The 26,513-nt window shown below is 56.9% G+C and overlaps 9 protein-coding genes across 9 annotated transcripts; 5 read left to right on the top strand and 4 right to left on the bottom strand.

The window, feature by feature from the left end:
- Nucleotides 1–294: 294 nt before the first annotated feature.
- Nucleotides 295–2,071, top strand: SPSK_02385 (uncharacterized protein; the record flags this gene model as incomplete). The annotated part of the gene is made up of 2 exons (XM_016729257.1): nucleotides 295–1,009; nucleotides 1,071–2,071. 2 exons carry the CDS (start codon nucleotides 295–297, stop codon nucleotides 2,069–2,071), a joined length of 1,716 nt encoding a protein of 571 aa, XP_016588857.1.
- A 238-nt stretch (nucleotides 2,072–2,309) lies between these two features.
- SPSK_02343 (uncharacterized protein) lies at nucleotides 2,310–4,258 on the bottom strand (the record flags this gene model as incomplete). Its single annotated transcript, XM_016729215.1, has 3 exons — nucleotides 2,310–3,988; nucleotides 4,057–4,090; nucleotides 4,172–4,258. 3 exons carry the CDS (start codon nucleotides 4,256–4,258, stop codon nucleotides 2,310–2,312), a joined length of 1,800 nt encoding a protein of 599 aa, XP_016588856.1.
- An 806-nt stretch (nucleotides 4,259–5,064) lies between these two features.
- On the bottom strand, nucleotides 5,065–6,156 carry SPSK_02609 (uncharacterized protein; the record flags this gene model as incomplete). The annotated part of the gene is made up of 1 exon (XM_016729477.1): nucleotides 5,065–6,156. One exon carries the CDS (start codon nucleotides 6,154–6,156, stop codon nucleotides 5,065–5,067), a length of 1,092 nt encoding a protein of 363 aa, XP_016588855.1.
- Nucleotides 6,157–6,496: 340 nt separating this feature from the next.
- Nucleotides 6,497–8,341, top strand: SPSK_02363 (peptidyl-prolyl cis-trans isomerase-like 2; the record flags this gene model as incomplete). The annotated part of the gene is made up of 1 exon (XM_016729235.1): nucleotides 6,497–8,341. The coding sequence occupies one exon, from the start codon at nucleotides 6,497–6,499 to the stop codon at nucleotides 8,339–8,341; it is 1,845 nt and encodes a 614-aa protein (XP_016588854.1).
- Nucleotides 8,342–8,768: 427 nt separating this feature from the next.
- On the bottom strand, nucleotides 8,769–10,910 carry SPSK_02307 (c6 zinc finger domain containing protein; the record flags this gene model as incomplete). The annotated part of the gene is made up of 1 exon (XM_016729179.1): nucleotides 8,769–10,910. One exon carries the CDS (start codon nucleotides 10,908–10,910, stop codon nucleotides 8,769–8,771), a length of 2,142 nt encoding a protein of 713 aa, XP_016588853.1.
- Nucleotides 10,911–15,788: 4,878 nt separating this feature from the next.
- SPSK_02673 (uncharacterized protein) lies at nucleotides 15,789–16,706 on the top strand (the record flags this gene model as incomplete). Its single annotated transcript, XM_016729541.1, has 1 exon — nucleotides 15,789–16,706. The coding sequence occupies one exon, from the start codon at nucleotides 15,789–15,791 to the stop codon at nucleotides 16,704–16,706; it is 918 nt and encodes a 305-aa protein (XP_016588852.1).
- Nucleotides 16,707–17,910: 1,204 nt separating this feature from the next.
- On the top strand, nucleotides 17,911–19,020 carry SPSK_02601 (protein KTI12; the record flags this gene model as incomplete). The annotated part of the gene is made up of 2 exons (XM_016729469.1): nucleotides 17,911–17,916; nucleotides 18,013–19,020. 2 exons carry the CDS (start codon nucleotides 17,911–17,913, stop codon nucleotides 19,018–19,020), a joined length of 1,014 nt encoding a protein of 337 aa, XP_016588851.1.
- Nucleotides 19,021–19,628: 608 nt separating this feature from the next.
- Nucleotides 19,629–23,193, bottom strand: SPSK_02173 (mRNA-decapping enzyme subunit 2; the record flags this gene model as incomplete). Its single annotated transcript, XM_016729049.1, has 3 exons — nucleotides 19,629–21,961; nucleotides 21,987–23,096; nucleotides 23,163–23,193. The coding sequence occupies 3 exons, from the start codon at nucleotides 23,191–23,193 to the stop codon at nucleotides 19,629–19,631; spliced, it is 3,474 nt and encodes a 1,157-aa protein (XP_016588850.1).
- A 1,832-nt stretch (nucleotides 23,194–25,025) lies between these two features.
- On the top strand, nucleotides 25,026–26,112 carry SPSK_02613 (PH domain protein; the record flags this gene model as incomplete). The annotated part of the gene is made up of 3 exons (XM_016729481.1): nucleotides 25,026–25,100; nucleotides 25,170–25,384; nucleotides 25,608–26,112. The coding sequence occupies 3 exons, from the start codon at nucleotides 25,026–25,028 to the stop codon at nucleotides 26,110–26,112; spliced, it is 795 nt and encodes a 264-aa protein (XP_016588849.1).
- Between the last annotated feature and the right edge of the window lie 401 nt (nucleotides 26,113–26,513).

The following is a 26,513-nucleotide window of genomic DNA, read 5'->3' as shown; positions in this document are numbered from 1 at the left end:
GGCCTAATCAGCCAATCAGAGCTTCTAGTCCCAGTTGACCCACATCATTTCGAGAGCCTCGCCGAGCGACTTCAGCGCCAGTTTAGAACCTCCGTCGTACATCGACATAAGGCTCTATGGTTGGACTCTCCATTTGATTTTCAGATTAAGCCAAGATATTATTTTTTGATGCTGGTATGCTGCCTCGTTACCCAAAGCTTCGACGAAGAAGTGAAAGATGTGCTGACTTTTTTGAGCCGACCAGCAATGGACTCATGAGCCCGACAAGAACATAACATTTTTGATCTTGGTAAAATGAGGTCGATGCGCCACGCCGCCTCAGCGCGCCGGCTGTTGAGGCCATGCTGTCAATTGAGTATAACAAGGCCATGGCAGACGAGAACCACCGGTGTACCTGCTCTTCTTGCACCACACAGCCGCCAGGCCTACCGCCAACGGAGACAACTTTCATCTTCTCCCATCCGCCGAGACGAGAATGAGAGCGAGGAGCGCAAATGGTCTACGCCGTTGGCCAAACAGCTGGCCGACGCCATATCCATCACAGGGCCGATACCACTCGCAAGCTTCATGCGCATGTGCCTGACATCGGACATTGGCGGCTACTACACCGGCGCCCTGGCCGACACCGGCCGGGACCCATTTGGCCGCACGGGTGACTTTGTCACATCGCCCGAGGTGTCGCAGGTGTTTGGCGAGCTGGTGGGCATCTGGTTTGTGGCCGAGTGGATGGCGCAGGGCCGGCCGGCCGCGGGTGTCGAGCTCATTGAGGTCGGGCCCGGTCGCGGCACGCTGATGGACGACATTCTGCGGACGATCCGGCACTTTGGGCTGGCCAAGAGCCTGGAGGCGGTGTACATGGTGGAGGCGAGCGCACAGCTGCGGGCGGCCCAGAAGAACCTGCTGTGCGGGCCGGACGCCGAGCTGACGGAGTCCAAGGTTGGCTACCGCGGCGTGGGCAAGCACGGCGTGCCGATTGTCTGGACCGAGACGATCCAGTCGATCCCCAAGAGTGAGTCCATCAATATGCCCCGAGCAACGTAGTGAAGGATCTGCTTGTTGCTGACCTACAGGCCCCGATACCATACCTCTGATTGTGGCCCACGAGTTCTTTGACGCATTGCCCATCCACACATTCCAGTCGGTCGTCGTGCCGCCGGCGGCCAGCGAGGAGAACCCGTCGCAGCCATCGCAGCCATCGCAGCCGTCGCCCTCCGTCACGGTCCGCACGGGACATCCCTCGCAGAGTGCCAAGTCCGCCTCGCCCCTGCAGTGGCGCGAAATGGTCGTCACGCCCACGCCGCCAGGCTCGACCCACGAGAGCTTGGGCACACCGCGGTCGCAGCGCCCGCAGCACGCAGAGGCCAGCAACGACACCAGCCCCGTCCCGGACTTCCAGCTGACGCTCGCACCCGGCGAAACCCGCCACTCCCACTACCTGCCCGCCATGTCGCCCCGCTACCGTGCTTTGCTCGAGCGCATGCCCCAGGGCGGCGCCATCATCGAGGTCTGCCCGGACGCGGCGCTGTACGCGGCCGAGTTTGCAGCGCGCATCGGCGGCACCGCCGCGCACCCCAAAGCAAAGCCGGCGGGCGCCGCGCTGATTCTGGACTACGGCCCGGGCGACGGGTCGATCCCGGTCAACTCGCTGCGGGGCATCCGGCAGCACCAGCTGGTGAGTCCGTTTGCGGAGCCGGGCCTGACCGACCTGAGCGCGGACGTCGACTTTGAGGCGATTGCGGAGGTGGCGACGCATGCGAGCGAGGGCGTCGAGGTGCACGGGCCGGTGGAGCAGGCGGATTTCTTGCTGAGCATGGGCATCCGGGAGCGGGCACAGGCGCTGGCCAAGACGGCGGGCCTGGGCCAGGACGGCGGCGCGAATGACAAAGACGCCAAGGAAGCCAAAGCAGCCAAAACAGCCAAAACAGCAGCCGCCGACATTGAACGGTCATGGCAGCGGCTGGTGGATCGCGGGCCGAACGGCATGGGCAAGGTGTACAAGGCGCTGGCGATTCTGCCGGAGAACAGCGGTCGGCGGCGGCCGGTCGGCTTTGGCGGCGATGTCGTGCAGTAGGGTGCTTTGTCATATATGAACGGAAGGTAGATTGTACAACCAAAGAAAAACTAGACATCATAACCAACGTTGTGCCAAAATTGTGCAGTATTTTACAATATACGGAAGGCTCGCAAGCCTGAACAAGTGTCCGATCCCGCATTGTCCTCCTCTTTGTTTTCAAATACATCATTTGAAAGCGAACGGACCCTTGACCTTATTTAAATGGTATCCTTCGTCCGTCTCGAGTGTCCACCGATTACTTCTTATTTTTTACCAGGCCGGACTCCTCACCGGATCCCTCGTCGTCGTCATCCGAGAACTTGTCACCGTCACCCACAGCAAATATGGTATCGTCATCGTCCAGCGAGTCGCGCTGGTGCGCGGGCTTGGTCGACGACTTGGAGGCCGACGCAGATGACGAGGCGCGCTGCAGCGGGTTGGACTTTGGTATTGGTTGCGGCGGCTGGGCCGGTCGGCTGCTGCCTGTATTGGACGAGGCGGCCGCGTTGTTGTTGTTGTTGCTGCTGCTGCTGCTGCCACCCAGGTTCGCCTCCTCGGCGCCCGCAACGCCCGCCCGGTCGCCGGGACCGGCACCACTGCCGTTGCGGCCGCCCGCATTCGGCTTCAGCTGGCCATCGTCGTCGTAGTCGTCGTCCTCGTCAAAGTCGTCCGGCACGCCAATGTCCATGTTGGCAATCTCAAAGGTCCCGTCGTCGTCCTGGGCAATCTCGTCGCTCATGGCGAACCGGCGGTTGTTGGCCGTCGGCCGCCAGACGTAGGCCACAAAGGCGACGTCGGCAAAGTACACGAGGTTCATCCAGCCGTCCAGCACAAACCAGCGCGTCTTCCAGTGGAAGGGCACAAAGTCCGGGTCGCTGGACGAGGCGAACGAGAAGCTGTTGAAGAAGAAGAAGGAGAAGAGCGTGATGATGCTGAGCAGGATGCACCACCACAGCTTCTTGTACATGGTCTCCTTGGCGTGCTGCTTGCGCTCGCGCAGGTCCTTGAGGGTAAAGTTGAGCGAGTTGAGCGTCCAGACGTAAAAGGCCGTGAGCGTGCCCGCGAGCGGCAGGATAATCAGCAACACATACGGGCCCGCGGCGTCGGGCGTGACCAGCAGACTCGTAATGGCATACACCAGCCCGAACACGAAGTGGGCGACGGCCAGGATGCGCACGTACCACATCACACGGCCCAGCGAGGACTTGACGACGCCGTAGCCCATGCACACGATCAGCAGCAAGAAGAAGGAGAAGGAGTTGCGGAAGGCGTTGAGGACGGCCACGACGACGAGCAGCACTTTGGAGCCAATGTTCGCGCCGTGGCGGTTCAAGAAGTCGTAGAAGCCCCAGGTCATGAGCATCTCAAAGACGAGGAAGATCAAAATGGCCGTGATGTAGTTCTGGACGGCCAGGATGTCGGCGCGGTGCTGGTAGTACAGGAAGCCCCAGAAGACGGCCACGACGGCATAGAGGATGGTGATGCCGCCGTAGAACGGCAGCTTGGGAATCTGGGTGGCGGGCAGCTCGCCGTACGCGTTGCGGAACTCGATGACGGCGCCGTAGTCGGTGGCCTGGAAGGGCGCCGTGACGACGCAGTAGTAGCCGGTCTTCTTGATGGAGTAGTTGACGGGCTCGGCGTTCTTGATGTCGACGGCCTTTGTGAAGACCAGGTTGTTGGACTTCTCGGTGGTGTTGGGCTGGAGGACAAACTCGCCGACGCTCGTCGCGTTGCAGTAGCCGAGCTTGACGTACTGGGGCTCGCAGATGATGATCTTGGGCTTGGACGGGTCGGGCTGGTCGCCGATAAAGGGCTCGTCGCGCCACTCAAAGATGAGCAGGCTGACAATGGGGTCCACGGGGCCGTCGTACGAGTCGAACTTGACGAGGATGAAGGGGTCGACGGCGCCACCCCACGAGCTGCGGCTGTACATGCCTGGCGATGTTAGCGGTTGTGGTCTGGCCATGGGCCGACGTCGTCCATCGTCGCCACGGCAAACTTACCAGCGCATCGTTGCCGATTGTCTTCCTGTTGGTTCTGTGAACGCATACTGTCAGCTACATTCGACGACGGTCGGACAAGAAACACAAGAAACAGGAACCCCGGGCGTCCACGTACGATTCGTTCTTCAAAGGCTTCCACCACCGTTGCCGTCCACAATGCCAGCGCAAACAGCGCCAGCATCCGGGACAGCCATCGAGCCATCGTCGGCGGCTCTTTGGTGATCGCACACGTCAATCAGGAGAGGAAGCGGTGCTCGAGATGGCGACTGCGTCGAGAAGCAAAGGCGTGTTGAGGAGAATGGAGCGTCGAGAGTTTCGAAGGAACGCAAACAGGGGGTGCAGGCGGGCGGATGCGGCAGCGTCGGCAATGGCAGCCAGTCCTATGCGCAGACTCTCGGATTCGATGGAGACAATGCAATCGACAACACGAGTGCGGCGAGGCAGCAAAACGGAAATAAACTGTCAAGGAGGTCGGAAAGAGAAATTCGATGCAAAGACAAAAGCGTCTCGGCGGCGGGTGCTGGAAAGATGGAACAAGAAAGTGCGCAGTGCTGTCCTTCTTGGGCTGCTCAGCTCAGGCCTCGCATCGTATTACTGGGTCCAGGCCACCTAGCGTAATGCGGTAGTTTGTCAAAGCTAGGCGCCAGCAGTGCGGTACAGCGGGCTGCTTGGGATTTGGGGTAGCATTTAGCGTGTTTTAGGCGGTCGGACAGGGCCTTACATCACCTACAGCTGGCTCCAAGACCACCGATTCCGATAAGATAAGATGTTACGTATGCACACCAGCCGGATCAGGCAATTGCTATGGGAGCTCAAAAAAGATGCCACTCAAGGCAGGTACGATGGTCTACCTTGTAAAAGTATCTCATCCAAGCTCATGCACGTCGAATGCTACCTCTCCTTAACCTCTACGTTGCACCCTACTTTTATGTCGTACATGTATTGGATTCCCTTATCCGTATACATTATTTATTCCCCTATTACAGCTGTCACTCCATCCCCGAGCAGCTACAGAGCGATTGTTCTCGCCGGGTTAAACGCATGCAGCCCTTTCCCCTCGTCCTGGTGCGCCTTTCTTTCAATGATGCGGAAGCTGGACTTTCCTGATTGCCCTGTCTTATCAGCACCGGCAGCATCCTCTGCCTTGAAAATGTCGGGGTTCGGCGGGAAGACAGGGCCGCGCTGATTGGCGATGAGCCGGACGCCGCCGCGCACAAAGTCGTTGCTGTAGTGCGTGTGGCCATAGATCCATGCCGCGACGCCTTCCCACGGTTTTGTGTCATCGGCCACGCGCCCGCCGTCTGCTTCGGTATGTCCGGTATTGCCGGTATTGCTGCCTGGAAGGATGAGTTCCGTCGTAAACGCCGAAGCCCACAGACTTCCGGCATACTTGGGCCGTGACGTTCCCTCGACGGTCGGCACATGGTGTGTTACGACGACGACGGTGCGCTTGGCCGCCGCCGCCGTGGTTGCGGTTCGCAGGGCGGCGACCTGCTGCCGCAGCCACGCCACCTCTTCGTTGTGCATCTGGTTGTGACTGTCGACCGTCCAGTCCTCGATGTACTGGAAGTCGCGAATGGCGTGGCCGACGACGTCGCGGGACTCGGGCGGGACATGGGTCCAGAGGGTGCAGCCAAGGACCGTGAGGCTGGGAACCGGACTGTCCTGCGCGTCCTCGTCCCACCGCGTGCGGTGCAAGATGGTTACTTTGCCGTTCAGGCTGGGCTCCTTTTCGAGCCGGTGTGCCTCGGAGAGGCCCTTCTCATAGGTCAAGGTATAGAACTCATGGTTGCCGAGGACGTAAAAGATGCGCCGATAGGACGAGACGAGGCCCTCGAGAAATCCCAAGAGCGGCGCATAGTCGACCAGCCGGCCGATGTCACCGGCCAAAATGAGATAGGCTGCGCTTGTCTTGGGCACCTTAAACGTGGAATACTGGCTGCAGATCTCGAGGTGCAGGTCAGACAGGACGTGGATGGGGCCATCAACTTGCGGTGGTGATGGTTGAGCAGATGTCGTTGTTGGTTGGTTTGGTGTCGGTTCTGGTGACTCTTTCTTGTAGAGAGACAGCCGGTTGGCGAGTTTCGAAAATGCCTTCATTTTTGGCAGTGAACTTGTGATGATTGTAGATTCTTCCACTCCTACTGTCCGAGCCCAGAGAAACGAAGAACAGATATACTTCCTGTCCGGGATTTTGTAGGACTCAAAGGACTCGAAGGACTCGATCTCAGCCTTGAGGCTGGAGACTGTGTTAGTGATCGGCACCGCTAGGCTGACTTCCCACGGCGATTTACCCACCCCTGAACGATTAGCGCATTGCGCCTACGCCGGCCGCATTACATCACATTCTGAATTTCTGATCCTTCAACTGATTTTTCTGCCCTTCTCAAAACACACCGGCAGAGTCATCCTCTCGACCTCGTCCCCTCCCACTGCAACCATGGGCAAGGGCACCGACAAGCTCTACATTACCCACTCTGAGTGGGCGTCCGCCGACTCCTTTGGCGCCAGCAAAGGCGCCGCTGGTCGCTCTGGCCTCGCCACCCTTCCGAACCACGGCGCCGCCTTCCGCCGCCTCCCCTTCAACTACTGCGCTGCCAGCCTGCAGCCCTTCCAGAACCCCGTGTGCACGCCCGATGGCACCATCTTTGACGCCGAAGTCATTGCCGCCTGGCTCGACAAGCAGAAACCCAAGCCCGGCACCAACCCCGTGACCGGCGCACCGCTGAAGGCGTCTGATCTCATCAAGCTCAACTTTGCGCGCAATGACGCCGACGGCTCGCACGACCTCATCGACCCCGTCACCTTCAAGGTCTTTTCCGACAACACACACATTGTGGCCGTGCGCCACGGCACGTATGCCAATGTCTTTGCGTGGGACACGATTGAGCGCATGAACGTCAAGCCCAAAATGTGGCTGGACCTGATGGACGATGCGCCGTTTACGCGCAAGGACATTATCACGCTGCAAGACCCGCAGAACATGGCCGGCCGCGACATGAGCCAGTTCCAGTTTGTCAAGGACGGCAAAGAGGCAGCGCCGGCGCCGGGCGGCCCGAAGGACACCAACGACGCCGACGGCGAGGACGGCGACGGCAGCGTCAATGTGGGCGCGCTGGGTCGCATGGGCGAAAAGATGCTGCGAGCCAAAGAGGCCGTCGACAAGGCGCGGCGGGCTCGCGATGCGGGCGCCGACGTGAACCGGTCAGCCAGCACGGCCGTGGCCCGGACAGGAAGCGGCAACGGCGCGCTGGCCGCGCCATCCACTACCACCGTCACCACCACCACCACATCAAATACATCTCGTTCCGACAAGTCTGCCTCCACCGTACAGCGCAAGCCCGCCTACAACGCGGCCACCTATACCACGGGACGCGCGGCCGCTAGTTTCACCAGCACGGGCCTGACGCCCGAGACGAGCGGCGAGCGCGCCGTCCTCAGCGACGAGGAGTGGATGCTCAAGCCCAGGCGCATCAAGAACAAGGGCTATGCGCGCATCGAGACCAACGTGGGCCACCTCAACATTGCGCTCCAGACCGAGTTCGCCCCCAAGGCCGTCTGGAACTTTGTCCGCCTCGCCCAGACGGGCTACTACCGCAACGTCGCCTTCCACCGCAACATTCGCAACTTTATGATCCAGGGCGGCGATCCCACCGGCACCGGCCGTGGCGGCACCAGCATCTGGGGCAAGACCTTTGCGGACGAGCTCGAGGGCCCGCTGACGCACAGCGCGCGCGGCGTCGTCAGCATGGCCAACAAGGGCAAGGACACCAACTCGAGCCAGTTTTTCATCACGTACCGCGCCGCAAAGCACCTCGACCGCAAGCACACCATCTTTGGCCAGGTCGTGGACGGGCTGGACGTGCTGGACCGCATGGAGACGGCGCCCGTGGACAAGGCCAAGGGCGACCGGCCCATTGACGACATTGTGATCCACGACGTCGTTGTGTACGTGGACCCGTTTGACGAGTTCTTGTCGGAGAAGCGCAAGGCGGACAAGGCGGAAGAGAAAAAGGCAGACATTCAGCGGCGCGGTGGCACCGACGACGACAAGATGACCTGGACCGGCAAGCGGCTGCGCGGGGCCGACGATGGCGCGTCTGGCGGAAGCAGCTCGGTGGGAGTTGGAACATACCTCAAGCAGGCGTTGGTACAGCAGCAACAGCAACAGGCCGCCGCTGCCGCCGACGAAGATGCAAGTCTGCAACAAACGCCAGAAGCGTGGGAAGAACCTGTTAGGAAAAAGGCCAAGTCAGGCGGCTTTGGCAATTTCGACAGCTGGTAGCTTGGGCGGGCGCTGGACGCATGCATAGTGTAATTGTATCCAAAAATGTACAACTGTATTGGTAGGCAAGCGTGGGCTTCTAGGTTCGTGGGCTTCTAGGTTATAGACATCAAAAAGTAAAGAAATCGTTTCCATCAAGCCAAATGCAACAGGTTACAAAACGAAAATCCAACCGTTTGTAGAATATATGCAACGAAGTAAATAAAAAAAAATGTTAGATGCAAAAAGCCAAAAGATGATTTCGAAACGAAGAGCAGAAAGGGTTAACTGTAAGAGAGTTGAAAGAGAATAACAAAGAATCCAACACAGGGTTCCAATATGTAATCCATATCATGTCATGTATCATGTCAAATCATTCCCGTCTTAATCCTGTGTATGTATGAGGTCTAGCTTAAAATGTTTTGTTGTCCATGTTCATTCCTTGTCGTTACACTGCAGAAGCACTCAAGAATGGTTTTCGTGATGCCACTGGCGGCGGGGGCGGCATTGTTGTGTTGCTGGTTCGCATAAACAGCTTCAGCCACGGGGACTTGATGAGTTCGCGGTTGCGCACGATGGACGCAATCGACCGAGCTTGCTTAAGCCCTGTCTCGTCAAAGATGGCGCCCAGTCGAGCCACGACATAGGTCTTGAGCTGGGGGCTGCAGACGGAGCTGACGCCCACGGTAAACAGCGGCCAGACGGCCGAATTGGTCGCCGAAGCCAGAAGCATAAAGCGCTGTGCTTCTTCATCAACATTGCGTGCTCGTGTTGGGTTGTCGAGGCTGGGACCACCGTCGTCAAAGACAACTTCGTCATCGTCACGAGCTGCATGGCTACCGTCGCTGCGATCATCAAAGTACACAGACGGGGTCTGCACTGACCCGGCTGACGAGATCGGCGACTGTTCTGGGGGCGTGGGCGGCTCACGGACTTCTGTCGTTGAGAGCGGATGGACCACGGTCGGCATAGGTCTTAGTGAATCATAATATGGGTTGACTGGGTTGACCAGACCAAAGTGCTGCGGAATGCTGGCGACAATGGCCGAGTTGACACGGTCCAGCTTCGTCCAGGCCTGCCGGAACGCTGTCATGTACTGGGCCGGCACCAGTTCACCGTCATCACCAGTATCTGGGAAATACCGCTGGATAGCAGAGAGGACGGTTTCCAACACCAAGATGCGCCCTGCTCGTAGCCAATTCCACACCGACGCCGAAGCCACACTCGGATAGACGTGGCATACGTCGCGGAACACAGCCTTGTGGGCCCGTGTCACCTTGAACACCTTGTAGTAGCAGTCTGCAGGGAAGGAGGATATTGTCTCGTCGAATTCGGTTTCGATGTCGTCCATGCGCGCGAGGAGCTCATCGAGATCGCCGGAGAGACTGGTCGTTCCTACATCGTGCCTTGCTTGCAGCAGCTTATAGATTGGCTTCCACAAGTTGATCCCACCAAACCCTCCTGGCTCGTGTTCGACCACGGTGTTTAGTAGTTCGTCCTGCAGAGCGACCAGTGCCGGTGGAATGGGCACCTGTCTTTGCATGCAGGAAATTGTGACACTCTCGCACAGCATGTTAAACATGCGGATCCCGGCACGCGAGCGGAACTGACTGGCGCCCCGCAGTTTCGCCAACTCCACAGCACCGTTAATGTGATCGTGCCACGTTTTCATCGTCTTGAGGCCAGGCTCGGCCATCATCTCAAAGACGCCCAGGATCAAGATGGACAGCATAGTCGTGTCCTTGATGGCTTCTTGAGGGTCTTTGAGGGCCTCATTTGTCAAACAGAGTGCAGTGCCGTAGCTCTTTCGTGCACTGTCGATGATCTCCTCCGAATGGGTCAACTGTGAGATGCCGACAAGACCTACTGCAGTCATGCTCGCCATCACGCCGTCCAACGGCCGCTCCACCGTGAGTGACCCTGGTTTCCAAATATCATACAGAAAATCGAACCGCTGATGAGACACGTTTTCGTCCATGGTCACGTAGCGAGAAAAGAAAAAGGCGGTGCCGCGTTCTTGGCTCGTGGGTTCGATAGTGTACATTTGTGCAATCATTGGCGTTTCTGGCCAACTGCCACCATCTGGAGACGGCAAAAGAGTATCGTCACGTGTCCATATGAGCTGGTGTTGCTCCTGTTGTGGCTGCTCCTGTTGCTGTTGGTGTATTTCCAGTACGGGCTGTGTTTGGTGTGTTCGTTGTCGTTGTTGGTCATCGTCATCCGCCTGTACCTTTAACTGTGCTGGTGGGGATGCTCTTGGAGACTGCGGTGGGTTTTGGAGAGACTCGGGCTCGAGAAACGTCAGGGGCATTGGCGTCTTGTTGTTTTCGACAAAGTTTGCCCCGTTGTGATGCATTCCAGGAGTCAACAGAGTCAATGATTTTGGCCGAGAGCCAACCTTGGATGGCGTAGAAGGTACCGTTGGCGTCTTTGGTACGGCGAAGGCAGTTGACGACGATGACGATGACAAATACGCAGGGGAGCTGTCATCGTCCGGAGACGGAACCGGATCCGGTGTTCGCGCAGAAGCCTTTCGCCGTTGCCTTGCCTGCGCCTTCCGGATGACATGGGAGCTCTCATCACGGAACATGAGATCCACTTGGTTCCGATAGCCGGGGCATTTTTGTTGGCGTTTTTCGCACTGGCCACAGCCGGATTCTCTTTGATCACACTAATAGAAACCTTGGTTAGGGGAAATATGGAGGAAACAAGTAAGGGCCACAGAGGGAAATTATGACGATGAAAGACCGGGGAGAAATAACATCAAAGCTCTGTCGTGCACGAACAACGATACAGACCATGGTGAACGACGATGATCAATGAAAAAAAAAAGCATCTGAGGTATGGGGGCTGTTGGATTCAATGGGATAGAGGCAGCTATGGCAGACGGGGAACAAACTCACGCGTATCTTTCGATCACGACAACTGCTACAGCCTTTTGAAGGTGGGCCGCAGTAAACCATGATGAAAAGTTGGGGGCAACAACGATTGACGGCCTGCCTAGATATAAACGAAAATCGAATGCCGCCCGAGAAGGTCTTGATCAAAGCCGAGGCGGCGGTGGGCATAGAGGGGAAAAGAAGAAAAAAAGGAGAGTGTTTAGTTTCGACCGTTCAGGAAATTTGCGGGCTTGCAGTTTGGCTGAATCTCGCGCTGGTTACGGGTTTGAGACAGGTTGGCACCCCTATGGCGACCGGAAGTCCTCCTTTCGGTAGGCCTATGGTCTGGGTCACGCCCTATGCCTTGCGTCGGCGCGTCTGTTACGCCCCAGTGGCTGCAGGAGTGTGGTAGTGGTGGTGGTGGTTGTGAGTACCCCTAGATTGGTAAGATACTGGGTTGGTCGATGCTGTCTCGGTCGTACCTGGATTGTACCTTGGCGAAGATTGGCGGCTTGTCTCCCACACCACTAGTAAAGACAGCCTCCAAGTTCGAAAGCCTAGACCATAAAGCGTGTTCAACGAAGATCTGTCGTATGTGCGGAATGTGCTGTGCCTGACGGTCGCAAGGTGCTGTCACGGGGCGGGGAAACCTTTGAGATGGCTAGATGCTTGGCTGGTGTGGTCTTGTGTCTTCTGCTTGTCACCTTGTTTGCGTGGACTTGAGGGTACCGCAATAATTGCAGGTGCTGCACCTTGATATTTTTGCCGCCGTGCTGGGCTTACTGCCCCTTATTCGCACGTACCTGTTTCCGTTGGTTCACCAAAACTATGGTAAAATCGGAAGGCGGTCAGCCGTCGGAGACGTTGAATCAGTGGCCTTCGAAGAGGTCGACGCCAAAGGCGACGCTATGGAGCCGGGATCCTTGCGTATGTCTAAAAGGATTGAATTTGTAATGAGCGTGTTTGAGAGAAATACGCGTCGTCTTTGCGTAAGCGGCTGAGTGTAAGATTCAGTCGAGAAGTGACGGTCGACCAGTATCTTACCGTCAGCCCATGCCACCGTGGAAGTGGTGAACAGCAGTTGCGTCGAGCGTGTGTCGAAAGTTCATGGATGGCATGAAAACAGAGACGTGGGAAGACGAATTGTGCAGTTCATATGTCACGCTCGTCTGCTATTCTCCTTTTTCCTTCCAACAGGCAGGCAAAAGTGAATTGGCAAAAAAGAAGGAGTGACTGGCAAAGGACCGCCTGTGCCGCCCAGTGCTGTTGGTCTATGCAGTCTTTACGAGACAAATTTGAGAACGGAAAAAAGTGCATGTGCGATTTGCTCCGGTTCCTTTATTGCCTGTTTAGTCCTCTTTTGTCCTTTTTGTAATGTGCTGTCCTTGTCAGACGTTTGGCTTGCTCACGCACGCAGAAGACGTTGGATTGGTGCGTGCCGATCGTCTCTGAGCTGCCCGATGGGGGAGGACAATAGGGCTGAGGCTCCTTGGCTGCGTTTGCTAGACGATGCTGCGGACCAGGTAGAATGCAAAATCGCTCTCTTTCATAGGTTCACCAAACAGCTTCTAGAAGAAACCGGGGAGCTTGGGGGCGGAAGTGGATGGCGATTCGCCAGGATCCGAAGCAGTGTTTGATCGCGGGCTGATGCAGTCGCGTCCAGAGGCTGAGAAGAGGGAAAACCTAACACCAAGGAGGGGAAGGGAGTCACAGAAAAGGGGGGTAGTTGGTAGTGTGAAGAGACGTTGGACCGACAGGCACTGCCACAGACACACCACGCAAGCGTGTGTAGGTTTGTCACTTGTGGTCTATTTCTTTGGTACCTGTTTTTATCCAATCTTTGAGGATGGCGTCGTTCAAGGTGACGCCCGAGCGGGCTGGTTTCTCATGTTAACCCTCATCACTTCGCCCATGTCTGCGGATAGTTCCTGAAAATACGTCTCAGAAGGAGAGAGCAAGGAGTGGGAGACGGAATTCATCTGGTCCCCTTTCCCACCCTTTCCACTTGTTGACAATGTCGTCGCGCCGTCGAAAAGAATTGGAGACCAGTCCATCTTGGCAGGACGGGGATAGGGCCGGTTGTCGAAGAGCCTCCAGACAAAGTGTACTCTGATTGGCTGCTTAGCTCATTTCCTAATCAGGGCACCTGTGCGAGACCAATGGCAAGCCGCTGAGATGACCGTTGATGGAGACCGCCGTGGACCATAAATGCGGGACGTCGAGTGTGGTTGAGTTGCTGTGGCGGTGTTTTGGACACGCCAAGATCCGCAAAAGAAAGCTTAATCTGATCGTGTTCTGTTGGCCAGTGCTGCGGCCAGTTCAAGAGGGTGAATGAAGGAGTGATAACCCGAGGGCAAAGAGATATAAAAAAGGGGCGAAGTCAACAAATCAAGACGGGATGAAGATTTTGGAGGACGAGTTTTGAGAAGGAAGCTTTTGGAAAGAACGGGTCGCATCAAGACTTCTTGAGGAAAGAGCGACTGTGTGTTCCAATTGGGGTTGACAGGTTTGGTGGTGGCTTCCCTTTTCCGCGTGGCGTTAGATTACTGCGGCCTTGCAAAGACTTCTCTTGTTCCACGTCAAGCCACATCACACGTTTTTACAGTGGAAGGAGGACTAGTAGAAAGGAAAGTCGACGAATATAACGATAGAATGGACCGACGGGTTCCAACCTACATGCGAGGTAACTCGACAGTCAATGGAAGCAGAGGCATCGTGACTTACAACAAGCGGCCGAAAAGGGAAGTAACGTGCGGCACACGAATGACGGGCCACGCGTGCCTTCCCCAGTTGTCGACGTTGCTGCCTGGGGGGGCCATCGGATCTGATTGACGGCAAGAGCTGAAATTGCACGTGATGTGAATATTCGCATGTTTGATCTCTTTTGGGAAGGCCGTATGCATAGGGCTACGATACAGCTCAGTGGCGGTGTCAAAACATAGCCACGCGCATATCGGCTTTTGTTGCTTCTTTCTTCTTCTTCTTCTCCCGGTGGTATTGGCGGCCCTTTTTCGTCTCTTTCTCCTCATTTTGGCCTGCTGCCTGAATTTCTTGCGCGGCCTCTCCATTTTATGTACCGTCTTCTCCAGTCTGCCGCGAAATGCAGATGGGGGCTTAGACGTCTCCTCTCTGGACGATGAGCAGTTTTTCGCAGGATCCCATCGCATTCCGCTGGCCCACTTTTCGGGTCACCCATTTAGCGGAGCCTGAAAGAGGCTCGCATTCGCATTTAGTGACTGAATTGGTACTAGCCGCGTCCGTCCACTGGCCTCACGTGACTAGCTTCGGCAAGGCAAACAGACGACGGAGAGTGGCCCAGGATATGTGAGAACTGAAACCTTTTATCGCTTAGCGAAAGGTCCGTGCCTTTCTTTGACACGGTGCCTTTCATCATTCTTGATATTATCCCCAATTCGCTTTCGTTGCTGGTATCCAAGCCACGCCGTCTCGCCCACCTGGGATAATAGAGAAACCGCAGATTCGTCAGGACGATCGACGATACGTCATTCCTGGTCAACAAGGCTTTCGAACAGGCACACCAGGATGGCATCGGCAATTGGACCATTGGAGTAGAATTTGCTGAACTGGCTGGACTGGGTGGACTGGCACGGACACGCCGCCAAGCCGACAAGAAGCTTCTTTCACCAGTGCCGTTCCTGCCAAGCCATCGTGACGTCGCCTCGATCTTCTTCTCACGTTGCAATTCATTCTACGACCTGTGTCAGTTGGATTTGCCTTTTACTCTGGAGATGAGGTGCCTCTGTGTTCAGAATTGGCAGGAAGCGACATACTGTTGCTTCTTCCCTGTCAGTAACTTGGACTGAGTTGACAATGACAATAAGACTGTCAATGGCAGTCTTGGTTCAACAAACAGATGAAATGAGTTACTCTACTACATCTTCTCCGACTTTGGAACGTCGCTTGATGGGGCCCTGTTCTGTACCCGTTTCCAGCCAGGCAAAAGAGTGGACCAGCTGTTGTCGTCGCATCTTTAATTTCTTCAGTGTCAAGCTCGTTCGCGCATTCGGACCCAGAAGGGTTTAGTGTGACCAGTGCAACGGTCCCCCCGTAGTTAGCCACGGCCTGTTGGCGGCCCCCATTGGTTCCCCTGGCCAGCGTTTCGGGTCCTGGCCCTTGCCAGCCTTATGGTGTTTTGGTGTGGGCCGCTGTGGCTCCGAGTGCGACGAGTGTCGATCTTCACAAGGTCCCAGGCGCAATGAAAGATGCGGCAGCTCCAGGGAGGCCAAAGGCAATGGAGACGAACCAAAAGAGAGAACGAGAACGACGAGGAACGGTGGGCTCGTAACTATAAAGCAAAAGGGGCTGCTCGTTGAAAAGGTTTTGTCTCGTCACCATCACATCACCCGTCGCCGATTCACTTATAAGCAGCTCCAGATTCAATTTCCACTGCCCATCCTCCATAATCATCACATATTCTCCTCTTCATAAATTTTCTTTTAATCATCACCATCACACGCCCCTATTGACTGAAATCCATCTCGACCGATCTTGAGGGCGTTCTCCTCTTCTCACCTCGTCCTTGCCCTCCCATCGCCATATCAACATATCCTCCGAACACACCGTCCAACATGGCTCTGACAATCTACAACGATATCTCCATCGTGCAGTTGGTCTTCTTTTTGCCGTCTCTGTTCATTGCCGGCACCCTCTGCTACCGCCATGGCATCCGCCGCAGCGCCGGGTGGATCTACCTCGTCATTCTGTCGCTGATGCGCATTATCGGCGCCAGCATGGAGCTCGCGACCATTGCCTCGCCCGACAACGTCAGCCTCGCCACTGGTGCCTCGATCCTGCAGACAATTGGCCTCTCGCCGCTCATTCTGATGCTGCTCGGCCTCGTCACGCGCACCTACACGGCCCTGCCCGAGCACAAACGCCCCAGCATCCCCAACGCCCAGATCTTGCGACTGATGCAGCTCGTCGTCATTGTCGGCCTCATCCTGTCCATTGTCGGCGGCACTGACATGAGCAGCCAGGTGCAGGACGCCGTGTCCAAGGGCCAGCCCATCTCCTACACCATCCCCTCGTTGACCAAGGCCGGCATCGCGCTCATGATTGTCGGCTACGTGCTGGTCCTCTTGTCGTCGCTCATCCTGACCACCTGCCTGAGCAGCATTGTCGACGGCGAGAAGCGTCTGTTGATGGCCGTGCTTGTCGCGCTGCCCTTTGTCTTTGTGCGCCTCTTGTACTCCATCCTGTCAGCGTTTGACTCCTCGAGCGCCAACTTCCACCAGTTTGGCGGCAGCACCAACGCCGGCTACGTCGTGCTCGGCATGTGCACCATCATGGAGATCATTTCCGCCATCATCTTTGAGGTCGTTGGCATGACGCTGCCGTACGTCCCGCACAACGAGCGCGGCGCGCTCCTCAACCCCACGCGTGCCAACAACCGCTTCGACACCAACGGCCAGCCCCTCGGTGCCTACCCGCAGCAGGGCCAGAACGGCCCGTCCTACCCCAAGCTGCAGCCGAACGAGTCAGCGTGACGGTCCCTCGGCCCCGACAACTCACCTAGACAATTCGGATCGAGTGGTGGTGCATACGACAGCGAATACTACTACGACAACTCGTACGACAACAACCAGCAGCACCACAGTCACTCGAGAGTGAGGTCCGGGGCCCAACCGGGGGACCGGTTGATCGGCGGTGGCAGAGGCCATTCTCACGGAGATGGTCGGCGAGTGAGGTCTGACGGGCGGGATCGCGGGCATGGGCATGGACACCGGCGCAGCAGCTCGGGCCATCATTCTAGGACTCGTTCGGACGGTCGCTCCCGTCGGCATTCCGCGCAGAGCTCCGACCGCGGCCAATACACCTATGTTTCGGTGGACAGGCATTAGGAGTGGGGAGTGCAATATTGCACTGTAATATGTTGTTTCTTTTGTTTCACCATCCTCTTTCGTCTTTTGCTTTTGCTTTCTACAGCATATGGTGGCGTCGAGCGGGTATTTACGTGTATAATTTTCAGTAGTCCTCGTTTTTTTAAACCCTATGTTTTTATTCCCCACAGTTTTATTTCGTACTTAAGGCCGTTAATAAAGAAGTAACACCGGATAGGCATCGCAGGGTGGTTTGTAATCTGTTGTAGCCTTTGGCGTAAGTTGTTGACCATCTATGTATCGTACTCTAGCGAGCCAGTGGTAGTCCACTTCATATACGGCGTGGGAAATTATCCTAGGCCAGCTCTAGGCAGCGAGACAAGATATCAAAGACCAGCTCTTACAAGAGACCTTACATAGAATGTGACATCGCCGTTCCGGCACTCCAAATGTAGGCACCACATTCTTACACGTTATAAACGTTATACGATGTCATATTTGTTACAAAAATTTCGCGGTATTTACAACTTAATTTTAAAATAATGAAAAAAATGAATAAGAAAGTATTCGCTTAAAATACTTCTTGAGTACATAACGAATATGAAGTACTATAGTAAACTGTAGCTCACCGTCCTCCTATTCTTCAAATGTATCAAGCTGGCCAACGTGACTTACATACAATATAGGCTAGGTGGGAAGGCCCCACTAAAATAGAGCCTCGTTCTTGCCTCGTGCTTGGCACGTTTGTTAGTGGGGGATGTCCGAGCTTTTAAATAGCTTCCTTTGTAGGCGACTTTCCAACCGCAAACTTTTTGCCATCCTGCCGACAGCCACAATAGGGTCGCAGCGACATCACACAAGCAATTGAATCATGCCGGTACGTCCAGTTATCGTATACACGATGCCCGACAATTTTGTCACAGCTCTTACGACTTGTCAACGCCCGTGTTAACGTCTCCTCGCCCAACTACAGCTCATCATCCTCTCCGGCCTGCCGACGTCCGGCAAGTCGACGCGCGCCAAGCAGCTCTACGACTATCTTGCCGAGCGCATTGAGGCCGAGGCGGCCAAGGCTGCGGAAGGCGGCACGCCGACCACCGCCGCCACACCAAAGCCAACGTACCGCTTGCACCTCATCTCCGACGACGCCCTCTCCATCTCGCGCGCCGTCTATGACCTGTCCACTCTGCCTGCCCATACCCGGTCGGCCAACGCCTCGGAAAAGGATGCCCGCGCTGCCATTTACGGCGCCGTCAAGCGCGTCCTGTCGCCGCGCGACATTGTCGTCCTCGACGGCCTCAACTACATCAAGGGCTGGCGCTACCAGCTGGCCTGCGAGGCCAAGAACGTGTCGACGACGAGCGCGGTTCTGCAGATTGGCTGCAGTGTGGACAGGGCGCGGGAGATTAATGCGGAGCGGCTGCAGTCCGCCGGTACCGGCACCGAACCGTATTCGGTCCCCAACTGGGACAACCTCGTCTTCCGCTACGAAGAGCCCAACCCCATGACGCGCTGGGACAGCCCGCTCTTTGCGCTGACGTGGGACGACGACGCCGCCGCGACGCGCGCCGTGTTCGACAAGCTGTGGGACGCTGTGGCCGGCGCGGGCCGCAAAGAGGTGCAGCCGAACAAGGTGACGGTGCAGCGGGGCAACGACGGCGGCGGCGACTTCTTGTACGTGCTGGACCGGGCGACGCAAGACGTGGTCAAGCGCATTCTGGAGACGCAGAAGGAGCCGGCGGGTGGCAACGGGGAGGTCAGAATACCGAGCGGCGACTCGCAGAAGAAAGGTGACGACCTCGTGGTCGAGCTGCCCGGCAAGGCGGTCGGCCTTGCTCAGCTGCAGCGGCTGCGGCGGGCGTACATGGGCCTCAACCGGGGTGGCATTGGGCTGGAAGGTGTTGGTGGGCAGATGACGGCGGCTCGCATACGGGAGAGCTTCGTGGGCTACTTGAATGACGCGTTTGAAAAGGAGGGTTGATGGAGGGGTTGAGGTCAAAAAGGGAGCAGGGTTGGCATAGAGACGGCGCATAGATTCAGTTCATGTATAGTTTTGCTATTAAATGATACCCATTCATACACTTCGTAAACACCAAAATCAAAACAGTTGTCCAAGTCGAACACCTCGCACAAAAGAGTGATAATCATAATCTTCTATGAAACTGCCGGGCATTCTGCTTTGGTGACTCTTCTCTTTCATCTTCTCTGTCTCTCTCTCTCGCACAAGTGGTGTGAAATACTACATTGAAAAGACACGACAGAACTGGGACAAACAAGGCCGCTTTACATGCGCGCAAAGGGAGTATCAAGGCTGGTTCTATAACCAAAGCAATCGCAATAACTACGGCAAGCTAGAACTGCCACAAAACAATTGGCAGTAAACGACCAAAAATAATTAGGCGAGGCTATGGACGGGAGAAGAACACAAAAGATACAACGAAATGCAGCGCAATTACAACAAAAAAGGAAAACGACAACACGCAAAAGGATACAGGATAAAAGCAGCGCCGGCCCCGCAAACAATGATTCTTGATACGGCCTCTAGTCGTCCCGAAGAGCTTGGAAAGCAACAATGCCATCTTGACTGATTTACTGGGTACCTGACACAGATGCGAGGTAGCCCAGCAAAAAGTTGCGATTGGCCGGCGAGATGGGTGTCTGGCTGCTGCCACGTCTTGAGTTATTAGCCTCAATGGCTGGTGCCGAGTCTGCAGCTTCATAAGGGCCGAGGGGGGCGTGCTGCTGCTGAGCATGAGGATGCGGCGGCGGAAGATGTTGCGGCGTGTGCATGCCTATGGGGTGGAGACCGGCACCGGCAATGCTGGCAGCAGAGGTGGCGGACATAGCAGGCGGCTGCGGCGGTGGCTGCTTCGCAGCAAACAGCGACAGCAGCTTCTGCTTGTGCTCGGGGTTTGCCGGCTCAGGCGCTCGCACGCTGGCGCCGCCTGTAGCAGCGTTCGTAGACGGGTAGTTGAGTGTGGGGAGCGGGTGTGGCTGCGGCGGCTGGTATTGGTCTCCGGGCGCCGCCGCGGTGGGCGACGACGACGCATGACTAGGGCGCCGCACGACCGTACTGTGCGGCGGCAGGGTGGCTGCCACGGCGGGCGCGACTGCAGCGGTGTTGTAAGGAGGCTGCGAGCCGCGTGTGGAGGGCCGTCTGTCGCTAGGCGATGTAGAGTACGGCTGGCTCACCTGGCGTGGGAGGCTGGGCTGTTTGCGGAGTTGCGTGGTCTCGGCCGGCAGTTCGGTAATCGGCGACGCGAACGTCGAGGGATGCTGTTGTGAACGGTCTGTCCTGGTCGCATGTGCATTTATGCCGCTGTGACTGGGGCTGCTGTTCTGCTGGGCTTTGGGCCGTGTCAGAAGTGTCAAAGCACCGAACGGCAGGTTGGTCTGGGCATTCATCTCGATCGGACCGCCATTGGCACGCGCTGCCGCCTCAATTGCCTGGGCCTGGCTTTGGCCTTGGCCTTGGCCTTGGCCTTGGCCTTGGCCCAGAGCAGCACCCTGCTGACTTTGTGTCGTGGAGATTGTCGTCGCCGAGTACACGGTCCGCTGGGCTGTGACACCTTGCGGGCCGCCGGCCGACTGCCTGGTTCTCGCATTGTGGCCCAAAGTGGCATGCTGTGGCGGCGCGGGTGCCGATGCCGGAGAGCCGGACGCAGGGACATGGATCGGTGCTGCGGCCTGAGGTACCGGCTGCGTAGTTTGCTTCGTGAACATGCTAAGCAGGGACGACCTGTGCTGATCGGAGTGCTGGGTGCGGACAGGCGGCTGGTCTTGCGGGCCGTTGTTGGCCGCAGCAGGGCGAGGCAGGTACTGATTAAAATTGTCGTTGTTGCCGCTCGGAGGGTTGGGTGCGCCTTGATTGGTGTTCTGGGCTGCTGGAACCGCTCCGGCCTGGAGTGAACCGTACGGGTGTTGCGACGCCGGCTGGGGACGGCCGCCGTGGAGGTTGTGCTGGAGAGGCGCGTATGGCTGTTGCGGCTGCTGAGTCTGCTGTTGCGGAACGGCATGAGACGCGTGGCGGGGCTGTTGCTGTTGCTGCTGTTGCTGCTGCTGCTGCTGTTGCGGCTGTTGCTGGGGCTCCTGTTGTGGCCAGCCAGGACCGCCAGCGGTTTCCTGGGGACCACCACTTGCGCCACCTGGACGGGTAGTACTGTCGTCTTTTTTGAACGCGTTTAGCAGAGCAGCGGCATGGTTGCTCAAAGGGGCCTGCTGGCCGCGGTACTGCTGCTGCGGCGGCGGCGGCGGCGGAAGCAGCATGCTGTTGCCCTGCTGCGACGATGCGTCTGGAGACGCTAGCATGTCCCTAGCAAACAGTGCCTTCTGGACAACGGGCGGAAGTGGCTGAGGATGAAGGAGTGGGATCGGTGGCGGAGCATGCTGTGGGGACCGGAACGCCGCAGCCGCGGCTTGTGCTTGGGCAAAAGCCTGCGCCGGCCCTTGCATGTCGTTGCCGTTTGCCGTATACGGAGGTGGAGGGGGAACCTGCGGGTTTGGTGCGAAGGGATTCATGTTCTGGCTTTGCTGGGGAGGCTGTTGCGCGTAGGGGTAATTTTGCGAGGACTGTTGGTGCTGCTGGCCCTGGTGCGGCTTCTGCAGCTCAAAACGTTGCTGCAAGTGCTGGTTTTGCTGTGCAAGCTGTTGAGCATGGGTAAGGTGTTGCTGTTGCTGTTGCCGTTGCTGCTGCAGGTTCGGACGAGGTGCATCGTATTGAGGGTATCCTGGCGAAGGCTGCTGACCTTGCATTGGTGGCGGACCTAGCTGAGGAATCTGGTGTTGGGGCGGGGGTTGTTGGTACTGCTGCTGCTGCTGCTGCTGCTGCTGCTGCTGCTGAGTGCGGGTACGGAGGCAGTTGGTGCTCGTATTGCTGGTGGTGTTGTGCTCGTGGCGCGTTGGACTGCGGCTGGGACACCTGGCTCAGGAGATGGTTGAGAGAAATACCCTGGCCGTCACCCGGTGCCGGCGCCGGTGCTAGCGGCGGAGGGGCGTTGATGGTGCCGCCCTGCTTTAAGACGGCAAGCAGTGCATTGGCCTTGTTTTGGTTGGGGTCCACAAACGCATCCTGCACCGGCGGCGGATGAACAGGAGCCGGTGCCTGCACAGGCGGCGCTTCGTCGGACGGCAGCGGCGGCATACGAAGCATCTGCCGCAATTCCCTATTTGCGTTTTCCAGAATCTGGTTGGGATCGGCAATACCGCTAAGCGTGTCCTGGGTGACGGGTTCGGGCAGTGCATTGCCTTCGTCTTCCGTGTAGGTGTCCTCGGCGTGGGCCATTTGCGGCGTCAGGTAGTTGTTGCCGGCGGCGCGCGCAGCATCCCTCTTCCGCTGGAAGGCGATCCACTTCCGAAGCGGCCCAATGAAGGGCGCCACCATGTAGAAGCGGTTGGAGGTCGCGGATGTGGGCTCGTCGGTTTCATGGCCATTCGCATTGTTCTTCTTTCGATAGCTCGGCAGGTCCGCAATCTTATACCACTGAATGCCGCCAATCTCCTTGCGGGTCTTGGGCTCGAAATGGGTGTCCATGGGCACGTTGCGGAACACGTACAACCGGATCTGCTGGTCGCGGAAGGAGGTGTCGATGAACTTGACCTCCTCGGGAGGCGGCACGAGGCCGGCTGAGCGGATGTCAAAGCCGGTCTCTTCGTCGACCTCGCGGACGGCGCAGTCCAAGTCGTCCTCGTCCATGTTGATCTTGCCCTTGGGGAAGCTCCAGTTGGCGCCCTTCTTCCAACCCTTGACGAGCAGTGCCATGTCCATGGTCTCGTTGAGCAGGATGGCGCCGCGAACGGGAATGCTCGTCTTGTACTTGAGGAACTGCTCAAATGCCAGCACGTGGTGCTCGATCGGAAACGGTGCAAGCAGCGGACACCGCTTGAAGATGGAGAGGCAGAAGGTGCGTAGGGTCATGGCCGGGAGGGAGCGGTCGAGGGGGCGGATGAAATCATCGTAAAACCAGTGGGCTTCTTCGACCTGAAAACATATTCGTGCCATAGACGTCAGGTCTGCTTGGGGCAGGTTGTTGATGAAGCGGACGCACAGGTCGTCCAGCCCTGGAGAGGTCAGCAGGTGTCATGAAGGGGTGTACAGGATTGCCATAGCAAGCACAAGAAACGTACAATCGTCGAGTGTCATCTTTTGTGAAGTCATGATGGCGACACGGCAACAGCATAGCCAGGCTGCGAAGGAGGAGACGTGAGGGTGTAGGAGGAGGCCGAGGACAGCCGTCAGATCGCCTGATGGGCCAAGGAGAGCAACGCAACGCGGGCGAAGCGCAAACTCGCGAGAATTGAGCGAATTCGATGGAATGAACAGCTTCGGCCCAACGTTGCTTGTTTGGGTAGCAGGTCACGAATCGGCGGCGGGGGAAACGCAGGACACTGTCAGCCAGGCTCGCTGGCGGAGAAGCTCGCCGTGGTATGCAAATCGGAGGGGCCACACAAGGCTTGTGCGTCTGGTGAAAGACAGGGCGTTGGGCCAGGGCCGTTTGCTAGAGAAGAGGAGAGTAGAGGCTGCAGCGTCGTCGAGTGGATTTTGCGAGAATGAAGTGCTGGGGCAGGATCGCAATATCGCGGATGGGCAGCAGGTGGCACCTATCACGACAGATATGTATCGGGCACTGTGATTGGGTGGCGCACGGCTATGCAGGCGCAGACGTGTTGTGCTGGGTTGCGGATTGGGAGAGGAGAGATCAACGGCGGAGGTTGGAAAAGACCGAAGGCAAAAGATTGGAGGCGCAGGGCGGCATGGACTAGATGCATACGTGGGGTCAGGCTACGGCTCCAGTTGGGCAAGGCAACGGCAGAGGGCTGGTTACAGTAATTGCGTAAGCGGCAGGGGCAAGCCTTTGGGCAAGAAGGAGCTGTCGGCAAGATGCTGTGCACGCAGGCGCAGAATAGGTACAGAACGGTACCTGATGTGGCACTAAGCTCCAAAAAGCAAGTACAACCCAAGTGGCTCCCTCAGTCTAGTCATGTGACTTTCATGATCGCAAGCCGACACAAACGGCCCAGCGTGCATGTCCTAGAACATTGGGAGGCTCGACAGGTTACATACTATCACAAAGTTTAGGTAGCTTTGGCAATCCTATCTACATCTACCGAGGCTAAAAGGGTGCCCTTTTATCGAGGTTATGAAGGCTTTGCTATGACAAGGCCGGCCGGTCGGCGAGGCTGAACAAAAAATGCGGGACGAACCAGTTACATTGAGACAGACCGTGTTGACATTTGAAATCAGACAAGTGCCGTTCTCCAATGCCCCAACAGACGTCGATTGACAGCTGCATTGAATAAACCAGCATCAAATCCGACTTCTTGGTGCAAGTTTGGTAGACAGCAGCTTCAGCCACTGCATGCTTAGCGTGGTTTCCCTCCTGGTCGTTACGTCAGGCACATGCTCGGCCTGCACAAGGAAAGGTGCAGTCCAGGCCTCCCATGTCTCAACAAGGAAAGAGGCCTGCAACACACTTGTGGCGCCAAGTGTAGCGGAAATAAAGTTGGCGTCATAGAAGGCAAGAGCGAAACAATACTCCATACTCCGTACCTGATGAACGAGACAACTTAATAAGGAAGGACCACAATTGATTCCCCATTCAAGCTTCGTCAGATCTCTTCCTTTTTTCCTTTTCTTTCATCTTTCTCACATACTCTTACATCGACCAACAACCGCCCCTAGCGACTGGCCGACGACGAAAATAGCCTTTGGTTCCTCCAACGCGGCGCTTTCTGAAACCAGCGACAACACACGCCCACCAATCCAGCTCCCAGCGGCTACCACCGCAGCACAGCAACGGATCCGGCAGTTTTCAGTGGCGAACAAAGCAATTGGCCGTCCATTGAAGGAGCTGAAAATAGCACCCTGCTTCCGCCAGAGACCTTTGCGACTTTGTATATCATCGCGCGACTGCCTCTTTTCGTTTCCACTCTCGGGTATCCCTCTGCTCAAACACTTGGAACTCCTCAACTCGACAAAAATCTGCAAATATGTCTGCGCAACTTTTCAATATGGTCGCCAAGCGCGCCCTCAAAGACGCGGCGAAGAAGAACATCAACTCCAAGGTACGCCGTCGTCCCCCTCGCGCCGCTCGACCCTCATCCGAGTCACGCGATACATACTGACACCGTTAGGACCCTTTCTTTGAAGAAGTCGCCATCTACGGCCGCGATGGTCGGCCCACGGGCCGTGTCAAGAAACAGAAGAAGGGCATCCCAGCCATCCTTTCGCACAACGACGGCAAGGTGCTGAAGAGGGTGCGCAGACAGGCCTACCGCCTGGACATGTCGCTCTTCAACTGCTGCGGGATTCGCTTTGGCTGGGGCAGTGTCATTGGCTTCATTCCTGTGTAAGTTTTGCTCTCCTGGCGCAGTCTGCATCTCCCTCCTTTTTCTCCCTGGCCCTCCGTAAGGCGGCTGTGGTATCCGTATCCGGATTCGTTGACGTCATTTTGGCTTAACACCGAATTGGTGCACAACGCGTGGGACGCGAGGGACGCGTGCGACATGTTACACAAAGCCGACACCCGCAACTGCCAACGACAATGCTTGCTAACGATTATCGTTCTGTAGGGTTGGCGATGTCATTGACCTTTTACTGGCGTACTCTGTCGTTACGTCCTGCGCCAAAATCGACGGCGGCCTGCCTCCCGCGCTCCAAGCCCGCATGTACTTTAACATTATGCTCGACTTTGGCATCGGGCTCGTCCCCTTTGTCGGCGACGTCGTCGACGCCATGTTTCGCGCCAACACCCGCAACGCCTGGGTTCTCGAGGAGTACCTGATCAAGAAAGCAGAGACAGAACAGAGGCTCCGCCAAGAAAAGGCGCAAAGGGACAACCAGAACAACCAGCAGCAGCGCCTTGGCGACGGCCGGCCTCTCCCAAACCCTGGTCCTGCTGCTGGTGCCGGTGCCGGTGCCGGTGCGGACCCCGAGCGGCCTGCTCCCAAGAAGAGCTTCTGGTCATCGTGGGGCCGCTCGGCGCCGCAAGACGAGCAGCCCGACCAAGAGATGGCCGTCGTCGAAGGTGCGCAGGGTAGACAGCCGAGCGATCTGGCGTATGGCGGCCGAGCGTAGGACGCGAAGTTGCCAGATGCCGTGGCGGTGAAATGCTTCCCTCCCAAGCAGCATTGAAGTGCGTGTTTAAGACATATTGGGAGATGCCTAAAATAGCCACAGATGCCGACACATGCCGGTCACGACGCGGGCTCAGACGAAGATACCAGGCAGCGACGCCGTGGCGGCCTATTTTTTCCCCTCGGAGATGCATTGTGCGATGGGTCTTGTTTACTTTGTCGTTCTTTTTTTTTTTTTTCGTTATATTGCCGTATATCCTTTTGCATTTTTCGGCGTCTTGGGAGATGTGGTGTAGAATGGGGAATGTACTAATTCGGCGACCAAAGATTTAAAGCAACAAAAGAACAGCCACGCTGTACATGTAATGGATGATAAATACGACCGTCCAGGCGGACAGCTAG

The sequence above is a fragment of the Sporothrix schenckii genome (genome assembly GCF_000961545.1).
Source record: "Sporothrix schenckii 1099-18 chromosome Unknown Cont43, whole genome shotgun sequence".
NCBI classification, from domain to species: Eukaryota; Fungi; Ascomycota; class Sordariomycetes; order Ophiostomatales; family Ophiostomataceae; genus Sporothrix; species Sporothrix schenckii.
The sequence above is the reverse complement of the archived record's forward strand: the minus strand, read 5'-3'. Positions and strand labels throughout refer to the sequence as shown.